The 13,131-nt window shown below is 36.5% G+C and overlaps 1 protein-coding gene across 3 annotated transcripts in view; it reads left to right on the plus strand.

Moving 5' to 3' along the window:
- mtus2b (microtubule associated tumor suppressor candidate 2b) overlaps positions 1 to 13,131 on the plus strand; it is a 50,830-nt gene that overhangs the window by 29,291 nt on the left and 8,408 nt on the right. For all 3 annotated transcript variants that reach the window (XM_055195921.2, XM_073862618.1, XM_073862617.1), the window contains 4 exons: positions 543 to 638; positions 1,164 to 1,363; positions 10,890 to 10,956; positions 12,369 to 12,583. In XM_055195921.2, coding sequence (XP_055051896.2) covers positions 543 to 638; positions 1,164 to 1,363; positions 10,890 to 10,956; positions 12,369 to 12,583 — 578 coding nt within the window. The remainder of the gene's footprint in view (positions 1 to 542; positions 639 to 1,163; positions 1,364 to 10,889; positions 10,957 to 12,368; positions 12,584 to 13,131) is intronic.

The raw sequence follows: 13,131 nt of genomic DNA on the forward strand, positions 1-13,131 counted from the left end.
CACAATAGAAACAAGACGTCGGGCTAGCGATTTTGCGAGTCCTGCCTGAAATGAGAATTTTACACACAGAGTAATTAAGTCTTGTTTCCCATTAACTTCATAGAACCCGAAATGTGCCCATATGTCCACTTTCCACGGAAAAGGGTGCATTTTTATTTACCCGTCTATCACGGTCATCTCCAGAAAATAAACAGTGACATAATCGATTATGGCATTTGCTGCATCGATGCTGAATCGTGCATGCGCGCATTGCGATGCATTGCCGAATCGATTATTGTTGACACCCCTAGTGGACACCAAAGATTTATTTGACATCTTAAAAAAAATCTCATAATATGACCCCTTTAACACTACAAGCAAAACATAAATAGTGGACCAAGTACGCCACCTAATGGTCACCTTTGACACTAGCAATAACTTTTGTCTAAATTTTTTTTTTGGGCTGTTTAAATATATGTCTTGTATCAATATTGTATATGTATGTTTATTTTCTTTAATATAAAGTATTTTATTAACATTAAAATATCTTGTTTCTCACTCAGCCTCTAGAAAAGAATTTCAGAGAGATGAAATCACACGGCCCATTGTGTCGTCCCCGAAGAGGTTTGCAGTGGTCTCTCCCAAACCTCAGTCCCCTGGTGAGTGTCTCCTGGATTAGTTTAATGTCTTTTTCTGCTTGGCTGCTGTTGCTCTTCCCACTTTCATTTTTAAGACCTCATTAACTGAGATGAGGCTGCTCGTGGTTGTCATAGCAACACTGTGATGATGACTAAAGACTTCCATTAGGAAACCTGCTAGAGATTCCCTCTACTAGTGCTAATAGAGGATAAATTGACTAAAATATTTAAATTAGAGTAATTTTTTAGTAAAAGTCTGAATTTTGGTAGTTATTTCTATAATTATATCTTAAATAAACAAATCTACACAATCAAAATATTATTATATTGTTCTGCATTACATGGCACTGAACAACTGGGAGTTGCTTTGTCATGAAAAATGGCATTTTTCAAATACATTTAATTTTCCTTATGCAAAATTTTTTTTAGGGTGGTTAAATGTAACTCTTGCATGTTTTTGTGATATTTCCCATTCCACAAACCAAATTTCTGCCAAGAAGTGTGTACCAAATCTGTAATGAAGTTCATTTTTCTTTATTTTGTCAGTGCGTCAGAAGTCATGTGTGGCTCGTCTGGGTGGTCGTGTGGAGGGTGTGGATGCTGAGAGGGAGCGACTGATGGTACAGAAGCTGAGAGAGAGGTGTATAGATCAGGCCCAGAAACTGATCACACTGCAGGATGAGCTCAGGAGATCCTCACGCTGTCTGGATGTGTTCGTCATTACTACACAACACTTCTGCCAGAAGGTAATTTGTGTTTAAAAACACTTCATATTGCATCAGATGCTAAGGTACTAGTTTAATGAGTATGAATTTCGCATCCTACACAAGAAAGAACCTTAAAACTGCAGAGGCACACATTGTCCTTAAAGGATTAGTCAATTTTATTAAAAAATATCCAGATAATTTACTCACCACCATGACATCCAAAATGTTGATGTCTTTCTTTGTTCAGTTGAGAAGAAATTATGTTTTCTGAGGAAAACATTCCAGGATTTTTCTCATTTTAATGGACTTTAATGGACCCTAAAACATAACAGTTTAAAATTGCAGTTTCAACGGAGTTTCAAAGGACTCTAAACGATCACAAACGAGGAAAAAGGGTCTTATCTAGCGAAACGATTGTCATTTTTGGCAAGAAAAATATGCACTTTTAAACCAAAGCATCTCGTCTTCCTCCGGCTGTATGACAAGCCAGCGCGACCTCACGTAATATGTCAACCACGTCAAGAGGTCACGGATTATGTATGCGAAACTCCGCCCCAGTGTTTACAAATGTGGAGAAAAAGGACAGTTCCGACGTTGTTGTATGTGGAATGATACAAATTAATGTCTTTGTGTCAGTTTATTGTTTAAAATGGTCTAGAATGTGCATTTCATATATGTAACACGTGACCTTTCAACGTCATTACGCAATTATGTGAGGTCACCCTGGCGCGTCACAAGGCTAGAGGAAGACGAGAAGTTGTGGTCCAAAAGTGCACATTTTCTATTTTTCTTGCCAAAAATGACAATCGTTTCGCTAGATAAGACCCTTATGCCTCATTTGAAATTGTTTAGAGTCCTTTGAAACTGCAATTTTAAACTGCATTAAAACTGTTAAGTGTTGGGGTCCATTAAAGTCCATTAAAATGAGAAAAATCCTGGAATGTTTTCCTCAAAAAACATAATTTCTTCTGGACTGAACAAAGCAAGACATCAACATTTTGATTGACATGGTGATGAGTAAACTATCTGGATTTTTTTAAGAAAATGGACTAATCATTTAAGTACGACCCATAAACACAGCTTAGTTTTTGTTATTTAATTCACTGCAGATGAAAGGAATTAATACAAATAGCTTTTTTGTGAGCGATACTTTTAACCAACTTTGTCAAGGTGAATCTCTATGAAGTCTGTTCTCCTCAATTTTAAGCAGGGGTTATATAGACATGTTTTGTCAAAAATGGTGTTCAATTATTCAAAATCTCACAAATTCATAAATTATTATGCTAATGAGTGAATTAAAATACAATGCACAGAGAAGGATAACATAGGCAGCCTTTTCTAATGCAACATCATTAACAGTTCACAAGTGACTGAATTAGTGCATTACACACCAGAAAATCTATTTCAGTCAGTGTTAAAACACTTGCAAAGGCAGCAAATCTTTTAACACTGACTGAAATAGTTTTCCTCATGTGCAATGCGCTAAGAAGCACTAATGCTTATAATAGATTTCAGTCTGATGTTAACATGTTGCTCAGCTAAAGTACAACATAAATACATAGCACAGATATTTAAAGTCAATTTTTCTTATGTTGAAGCTATTTAATTGATGCTATGCAATGCTGTTTAAATGCTGTCATCTCAAAGCATTCTGGGATTGTACAAACAATTAAAATGATAAGGCAGCTTAACAGTTTTGTAATATAACAGTGCAGAACTAATGAAATATAAGGTCATGCGATGCAATGCTGATAAGAAAATGACTCATCATGTTTTATGTTATAAAAATGAACAGTTGCTTGTCAGCCCACATATCCCACCCACAGTCATTTGGTGAATACTAATCATAGTGAAAGGTCATTTTGAAGCATTGCTTTGATCAAGAACACATGGGGTCAAAGGGCATAAGGTGTTTCTTAATTACTGACTGCTTACTGGGTTTCTTTCACGACCAAGCAACCGGCTGCTCATTGCCACATAGTGCACACAGCATATTGTTCTTCTTCATTCTGTAAAGATTTAAACCCTTGTCTCTGATGTTATACAATGTTGGTTTGTTGGTTAGTTTATGTCTTACAGTTTTTCTGAATTGCTAATACACTAAACCCCAATTTCTGAACCAAATTCATAGTGGCCTAAACCCATTTGTCAAATCATGCACTCTTATTGCAAAACTCTAAAGAAAAACTTCTCACTAAAACACACATTTTAAACTGGAACGCACTTGTTTTATAAATGCTAAACACAGTTGTCATCAAGCAAACACAACAACTCAAAATTCTTCTTTTTTACCAATTGCGTGGATTGGAAACAGTGTGAGAGGAAAAACAAGACACCAGAGACGATGCAATTGGCAACATTTGCAGTTGGGTTGCTGATTTTTTACAAAATACAAGTGCTGCTTACAGTAATATTGAAAACTGACTATTACTTGCAGTACTTACAGTAAAATATTCTCTATATTCACTGAACTAAATTTGTGATTACAGTAATAGAAATTGTTAACAGTATTTGTCAAGTGTGTTGTTGTATACAATAAACATGTATTTTTCTGTAAGCAGATGTCCTGATGTTTTGTTTTTTATTTTTAAGGTATTATCTATGGATGCTCTGTAATGTTTTATATAATAGACTTATGTGTGTATGATTTGAAAGCTTAGTTTGATTTTGAGTACAGGTGAAATGGTTTTGAAGGAATTGTTCGATTTTGCCAAAAGAGTCAAAGGTTCTGCGAATTTAGTTTGATAATTATGAGTTGTGTTTAAGGTTTTGAAAAAATAAGTGATGGTTTCAAAAAAATGTGTTTTAGCAATTCAGAAAAACTGTAATATATGATGTGACTTGTCTTGAGATATCAGCCGGTTTGGAGAGATTTAGATTGTTATCATTTTGATCATGTTAAGGTTTCTGTTAAGAATGCCTCAGTAATTGTTTATATTTAGCTGAAAGTAGTCTTTTCTTGCATCAAAAAAGTTAAAATTACAGTATAGTAAGAAGTTGAGAGCTTCTCTGAGATTCTGCTTAAAGCGGTTTACATTCTCTGATTTAAAATAATTCATTTTATAGCATAATTTATGATAAATAAAATGTATGTGTGACCTTGTTGAATATAACATAATATTTTTATTCATTTACTTTTGTACTGTAAGCTATGGTCAATTATTAAAGAACAAATGAAGCGTTTTACATTAATGTAACATTGGAAGGTCAGGTTTTTTAGACATTCATTTGTATACTCCCCTGCGTACATGAGTCAATATTCTTGGTAGGTTATCTGGATTATTAGGAGCACCATACTAATACTGTGTTTGACCCCCTTTTGCCTTCAGAACTGCCTTAATTCTACATGGCATTGATTCAACAAGGTGCTGAAAGCATTCTTTAGAAATGTTGGCCCATATTGATAGAGTAGCATGTTGCAGTTGATGTAGATTTGTGGGATGCACATCCAGGGCATGAAGTAGAAGAAATTCTGACTCTACCATCTGAATGTCTCAACAGAAATCGAGACTCAGGCAACATTTTTAAAGTCTTCAACTGTTCAATTTTGGTGAGCTTGTGCAAATTGTAGCCTCTTTTTACTATTTGTAGTGGAGATGATTGGTACCCGGTGGGGTCTTCTGCTGTTGTAGCCCATCCGCCTCAAGGTTGTGCATGTTGTGGCTTCACAAATGCTTTGCTGCATACCTCGGTTGTAACGAGTGGTTATTTCAGTCAAAGTTGCTCTTCTATCAGCATGAATCAGTCGGTTCATTCTCCTCTGACCTCTAGCATCAACAAGACATTTTCACCCACAGGACTGCCTCATACTGGATGTTTTCCCTTTTCACACCATTCTTTGTAAACCCTAGAAATGGTTGTGCGTGAAAATCCCAGTAACTGAGCAGATTGTGAAATACTCAGATCGGCCCGTCTGGCACCAACAACCATGCCACGCTCAAAATTATTTAAATCACCTTTCATTCCCATTCTGACATTCAGTTTGGAGTTCAGGAGATTGTCTTAACCAGGACCACACCCCTAAATGCATCGAAGCAACTGCCATGTGATTGGTTGATTAGATAATTGCATTAATGAGAAATTGAACAGGTGTTCCTAATAACCCTTTAGGTGAGTGTATATCACATAATAGTTAACTTCATTTTATTTATTTTAAGGAGTATCTGGTATGAGATGTAATGGTGTTTATAATGGAATGTTGTATCAACAACATCTATGACATTTTGTTAAAATTGGTTTAGTTGGTTTTGGATGATGTTGACGTTTTATAGTCACTTTTATAGGAATAATTATTTAAATCGTATTTTGTCTATGATGCTTTTACTGGCCATTTCATTGGATGCTTTGTGTAAAGATGTGTGTTCATTCCCAGTGGACACTTGTATCAGACAATGTATGCGTGTAGTTTGGCATATTGATCTTCCACAATCTCTCCATCATTTACCCCTCCTCCCAACATCCCTGAGTATGTGCATGTGTGTGTGTGTGTGTGTGTGTGTGTGTGCGTGTGTGTAAGAGCGAGAGAGAGAGAGAGAGTGAGAGAGAGAGAGAGCTTTGGGGGGTCGTATGAAGAATCATCTGTAAAATCGCAGTCTCATGCTGCTTGCTGTTCCCTTATTTAGGCTATGACATTAAACACAGGGTAAGGACATTTATTGGATGATTTTGGCTTTTTCTTGCTCACTTCTGCTCTCTCTCTCTCTCTCTCTCTCGCTGTCTCTTTTCTCTTGTGCTGTGTTCGGGTGGTATTCCCCCGACAGGTTTTTATGAAGCTGTATTAAGCCCTATCGCATGGGCCAGTGTTGCTGTAATCTCTCTCTATGTCTGCACATGCTGTCTACATGTTGTTCGGATACTACGGTAAAATAGCATGGGTGGCTGTGTGTATATTAAGACGCTTTCTTGCTCTGTGACTTGTTTGCTAAAGCTGAATCAGTAGTGCGTTCTGTTTCTGCGGTCTTTAATGTGCTTTATAATAATATGATTGTAAATATGTGCGTTGGAGAGAGAAGCATGTGCTCGCGCAGTGAGGGAACACACCCAACCATTGACCATTAACACTTGATGCACCAGATCAAATGTCTTCATTCATTTTCCTTTGATTTTTATTGCATTATCATATTTCTGCGAGACATAAGAAGAAGTTAGTTAGCACAAAATAACTGTTTATTATTAAGAAGTATTAAATATGAATGCGTTTTATTTTTTAAAGAAATTTAAAGTGGCGCAAAACTCGCCAACACAATGCTAGGATGCTCTAGGTGGTTGCCAGGGTGTTGCTGTGTGGTTGCTATGGTGTCATGGGGATACCATAGCACCATAGCAGTAGTTGTTGAGGCATTGCTATGCAGTGTTTTGGAAGTTTGCTAAGGTGTTTTGGTTGTGCCATTTTTTGCTTTTGTTGTAATCATTGCAAATATAAACGCTTAAAAATGACCATAACACTAATGCTGTACATACACTCAAAAATGATACAATGTTGACCATAACATCTGACCATAAATGATTCTTTACAATGTCTGACACACCCACTTTAGTTCATGCTAACAAGCTGATGATTTAAATCAGGTGATTTAGATATTTTAACTAGGATTAATGTTTAAGTTTCCAGCATCTTTTGTTTTTTTGTAACTGTTTAGTGTAATGGGTGTGATGGGGCGCTCTTAAAGGTGCAGTGTGTACATTTTAGGACAAATCTAGTGGTGAGGTTGCGAATTGCAACCAACGGCTTAGTCCACTGCACACCCCTCGCTTTTGAAACACATAGAAAAGCTACGGTAGCCGCCACCGGACAAGTATGTCATGTCGGAGACAACTTGGTAAAAAAGTTTGTCCGTTAAGGGCTTGTGTAGAAACATGGCGGCCCAAAATGGCGACTTCCATGTAAGGGGACCCTCGGTGTATGTACATAAAACGTCTCATTCTAAGGTAATAAAAACATAACGGTTCATTATGTAAGGTCTTTATACACCCCTGATAATATAGTTTTGTATATTATTTTGCATTTCTGTCAAGAGATCCTTCTAAAAATTACACACCGCACCTTTAAGCCCTACAGATTTATGTTTTGTCTTATAGGTAGGGACTGAGTCCTTGAGACTGCACAGCTTTAACTAATATAAAGCTTCCACAGCAGGAAATTAAAGTAGGTGACGTTACCGTGGTGAGGAATGAGTCGGATTTGTATTCATGGAAAGATTCCTCTGGGAATCGTAAAATTTGTTGTATGCTGGAGAGAAATCTGATTGGGTTAGGGACATGATGATGACACATTAGGGCATTTATGATGTCATGGGGTCTTGCCCTGCTGTTTGTTTATGGGAAAGATGTTAGCAGCATAAGTTTAGGTACTGTAAATAAGGTACAGCTTTTTTGACATTTGTATGTTTTTTTGTGTTCTAAAAGTGGTTTTAATGAACTATATATTATTCAAGGTTCATATGCTTAAAAATAAATAAACTGCCTTCTCTAAAACCTAAATGTTGCCTTCAAAACAATGCTTTGTTTGAGCATGTGTGTTTGTGCACATATTGATCATAATCACTTAAATTTGTTGATGTTAAAGGGACACTCCCCTTTTTTAAAATATGCTCATTTTCCAGCTCCCCTAGTTGAACATTTGATTTTTACCGTTTTGGAATCCATTCAGCCGATCTCTGGGTCTGGTGCTGCCACTTTTAGCATAGCTTAGCACAATCCATTGAATCTATTAAAAATATTAGCATCAAGCTAAAAATAACCAAAGAGTTTCGATATTTTTCCTATTTAAAACTGGACTCTTCTGTAGTTATTCTGGCGTAATAATCAAGGACTTTGCTGCTGTAACATGGCTGCAGGAGGAGCAATGATATTACGCAGCAGACAAAAATAGTCCCCTTAGTATCTTTCAATGGCAGGGGACTATTTTCGGGCAGTGCGTAATATTATTGCACCTCCTGCAGCCATGTTACAGCAGCAAAGTCCTTGATTATTACACCAGAATGAGAGTATAGTACCTAAGCATATCTGCCTAGAAAATCACAACTTTTTATTTTCTGTCAGTCTTAGTACACAATGTAACTGCAATACAGTCAAGTTTTAAATAGGAAAAATATTGAAACTCTTTGGTTATTTTTGAGCGCGATGCTAATGGTCTAATTAGATTCAATGGGTTATGCTAAGCTATGATAAAAGTGCTGGCACCAGACCCGGAGATCAGCTGAATGAATTCCAAAATGGTAAAAATCAAATGTTACACTGTAGGAGAGCTGGAAAATTAGCATATTTTCATAAAAAGTGGAGTGTCCCTTTAAGTAAAATGCATTCGAGAGGACATGTAAATTGATTATTATAAATGTACACATTAAAAAAGTAAAAATTATTAAATTATCATGATACTACCATATTTTTCTTTTTTCACACGTACCAATGGTTTAAAACCTTGGACTGTCATATACAAATTGTATAGGGACAGACAGGGTATCATTCAGTACCATAACTCTACCATTTGATAATTGTACCATGGTACTTTCACGGTATTTAACATAAAGAATATGTCTTTACATGTGATGCAACTGAATAATGCAGTGAGATCTCAGCTGACATTTTAGAAGATGGTGAAACCTTCATCGCTGCTATTTTAAAATGCTGACTCATGCTGTAATGCTCATGAGATTACCCTATGAGCATCTCATACAGTTACAGACAGGTGAAAAATGTGTTTATTGTATCATGAGGCATGTCATGTATACAGTAACGGGACAGGGCTTATCATAGTCCCAGACTTAAATGCATGTTTAAGCTGCCCTAATTTAAAAAACATTTGTGACATATCTTAACATATATCTGTGCCATTGTTTTGTCTCAAGATGCACACCACTATTGCTTTTTTGTAAGGTATGTGTGTAAAAACTACTTTAAAGGTGGGGTGCATGATCTCTGAAAGCCAATGTTGACATTTGAAATCACCTAAACAAACACGCCTCTACCCCAATAGAATCTGGACCTTCTGTTGATGGACCCGCCCCACACATACGCAACCTAGGCAACGATGTTGGGTAGTAGTCACGCCCCTTACTGCTAATTGGCTACAAGTGTGTTTTGGTAGTTGGCCTGACTCCCTTATCGAAAGTGTGTTTAAAGCTCACGTAACACACGCTGTTTCTGCATTTCTGATGTTAATCTGGAGTACCTATAGAGTAGTATGACATCCTTTATATCTCTGAAGAGTCTTTAGTTTAATCAGATTTATAAAAGAAAGATTAGCTTTACCGAATCTTTCCGATAACGTACGAACAAATGAAGTAGGAGGAGTTACTACCGTGGGAGGAACGTACGAGTCATGCAACGCAATACAACATTGTTTTAACTTATGATTCACTACATGTTCGTGTCATTTATATAATATGCACGTGACTATTTCCAACATAAGACAGAAGTCTTACTTACCGCGTGCAACTCGTCATGACCCGGTTGGGAAAATCCAGCGCATCAAACACACACGCAAAACTCCGCTGCTACCCCGGATAATAAACTATATCCATTGTTTCCATAAGGCTGGATGTCTTCTTCTTACATCCAAAAACACACTTCTTCTTTCGTGCCATTGTTGAGTTTTGAAATTAAACAAAGCTGAGTGGCGTGATAAGCTGTTAGCAAGCTCTAGCGTCTCCCGCTGACTGACGGCTGGGCGGGGTTTTCCGGGGGAAGTGCCCATATAAAGAAGTGATACGTATAGAAACCCCTGAAACGTCAGCTGGACCTGTAATCGAAAAAAGCTTTCCGAAACTTGTATGAACCCTGGAGAAGTGCATTCGGCACAGAAATACTCTGTAACATGCCAAACTGCTTTTTTAACACTTTGCCTACGTTTAGCATGAGGAAACAACTCTATAACTGTGTTAATAAGTCAGAATGCTTGAAATACCATTGAACCCCCCCTTTAAAAAATCATGCACCCCGCCTTTAATGTCCTAATATAACTAAGGCTTACATTCGTGGATTAATAAACCTTGTCTGGGAAAAGACCCATAAATGTATATTTATATGTTACTTGTAGTTGGAATAATTTTGCTGTTAAATCATAGTATCATGCTTATAATCTTGGTTATGTTTAAAATAGAATGAATTTGGTTACACTCCTTCTGTATGTAAAAATAAGAAATAATTTTGATTTGTGTTACGCTTTCATTTTGGTTACTGCATATTACCTATTTTTGAAATTTAATCCATTTTAATCCATTCAGTTTGTGCATTAATTGGGCAGTGGAAAATGCAAGGACGGGTGCATCATATCATGAGACACAGATGCCTTGTATAACTGCTGTATACCAGGTCTGCTTATGATATGACAGAGTATAACATTATGTTTTTATGCTAAGAGTAAAATATTATCCTATTCCAAATATAGCATTGGTGTTTTGTAGTGCACAAAAATGTGAAAAATATACACAAAGCTATTGTGTTGTAGTGGTCCAACATGGATATCTTATTGTCAAAAGAAGGTTTCAGTAAGCAATAATCAGAATGTATTATATGAGTTACAGATTACTGTGTGCTATTACAGTTTGCATTGTTTGTGTTTTAGAGCGAGAGTGCTGCCGTGAAGGAGAGGGAGTTATCCCTGCAGTTAGCCAGGATCAGGGATGAAGTGGGTAAGTTGTCGCAGGCATATCATATCTCACAAATGGAAGCGTGAGGTCAACCACTCAGAAAATTACATACATATATGGGTGATTCTCACGAAAACTGGGTTTTAAAAATGTCAAGCATGAAAATGTAAAAATTGCTTAAATTTACTTTTTTTCCCATCAGACATTGAAAAACAAAGTCTGGAGTAAATGGGAACATTAATTTAAAAACTTTTACTTATCATTTAACACTTTTTGTAACGTAATTTAAAAGATTAGTCCTAAAAAATCTCATTACCGCAACAGTCAGAAAACATCAACACTGACATATTTTCAAAATGACATGACAAACCTGAAAGAACATAATTTGGAGATTCTGCACATGCATTTAAAATCAAAGTATTATACTTCTATTAATTAAATTAACATTTAATAAGCATCTGTTGCGGTAATGATAATCAAAAAGTCGTGTAAGCATTCTGACAAGACAATATTTCAAATTAACTGTAAAAAAATGATCTTACCTGGTAGCCATCTTGAAGTAACTGGTCCATGTGCTTGGTCACTCAAAATCAAACTTTATTAAAATTCTGTATGTGTGCTTAAACTGTTCTCAAAAAGTGTTGCGGAGGATGAGAACATCAGGCATGGACACATCATTTTCCTAATTTTTCTTCATTATTATTATACATGAATATTCAGTAAATACTTTTTCTGTCATCTAAAGTAGTCTAGCAAAACATCCATTTATTTTTTTCTTAATATTTTTGTGTTAATTTGATTAAATTACAACATAACGCATGTTCAAATACAGCCGGACACATTGCGGTAATGAGAATTTCAGCAGAAAATGAGATAAAATTTCCAATTATAAATTCTTATGTTGAAATCACACATTGTGCAAGGTAGAACACAGTATTGTGTTAATTCTGATGCTTTTTAATGTTACTATATTACACATTTTAAAGCTAAAATGATTAGTGCCGTGGTGTTTCAATGGTTTCGTGAGAATCACCCATATATAAACCATATTTTGTCTTTCCATTCACCCATAATTTCAATTTTTTGTAAAAGTGCAAGGTAAGAAATGTATCACTATTATTATTTACAGTTTGGGTTGGGCCATAAAGCAGCCACTTAGCAACCATTAGAAACATAATGGCAACCAAAACAACCACCCTATAACTACCTATCTGTACTGTAGTTATGCCCTAGTGCTGCATTTGCATGTTAATACCAGATGTAAGCAACAATGTCTGGGAAAGCCATATGTGTTCAGCTTCTCAGAGGAAATAGACGGTAATTGGCTGATGGGAATTCATGGCAGCAGTTATTAGATGAAACAGAAAACGGTCGTGCATCATCACACAGCCTGATATGCTTCATCTTGTTTTGCTAAAGGTTTTTTAATCCTGTGTCTCTTTCTGTTTCTCCAGAGGTCAGCGTTCAGAGGTGGGAGCGTCTGCAGGGTGAGAAGGTCCAGCTGGAGCAGAGTTTTGAGCGGGAGCTGAAGGGACTTCGAGAGGAGCAACAGAAGGACCTCAAGGCTTTGCAGGAGAGACTGGTAGAGGAGCACCGCTCTGAGATACAGCGACTTCAGCAGCAGCAGAAGAAGCGCCTGGAGCTTCTCCTCACCCAACACCAGGAACAGGTGAGAGCAGAAAGTTGTAGGAAATTTAATGTGATTATTAGCGACACGCCTTAAAGAGGCTTTTGTTTTAGCATTAGACACAACAGAGTGCAGGGTGTGGCGGCTCAGGAGGTACTAGCAAAACTGGGAGATGTTTGTTGACATCTCATTATAGAAAATCAAATGTAGATGGGTAAAGTTGGGAGATTGTAAAGGCCCTTACACTAAAAAAAATGTTTCATTGAATTTAATCAATTTATTCAAGCTACATTTAAACAAAAGTTTTATATTTTATTTGACTTTACTAATCTTTTTTGTTTAAATGTAGCTTAAATAAATTGATTGCAACCACTTACCTTAAAAAAATTGATTAAATTCAATGAATAATTTTTTTCAGTGTGTGTAGTCGTTGCAAGTTCTGCTTTGCTCAGGGGTACAACGTTCAAACCCTGTCAGAGCTTTCTCCAGTGTGTAAGCACCCTAAACGCTTATGTGTCCCAAAATTATACAGTTGATATCTATATACGGCTTTAAATTAATAAGCGAAACACGTTCTATTGAAATTCAGT

The sequence above is a fragment of the Misgurnus anguillicaudatus genome, chromosome 24, assembly GCF_027580225.2.
Source record: "Misgurnus anguillicaudatus chromosome 24, ASM2758022v2, whole genome shotgun sequence".
In the NCBI taxonomy this organism is placed as follows: domain Eukaryota; kingdom Metazoa; phylum Chordata; class Actinopteri; order Cypriniformes; family Cobitidae; genus Misgurnus; species Misgurnus anguillicaudatus.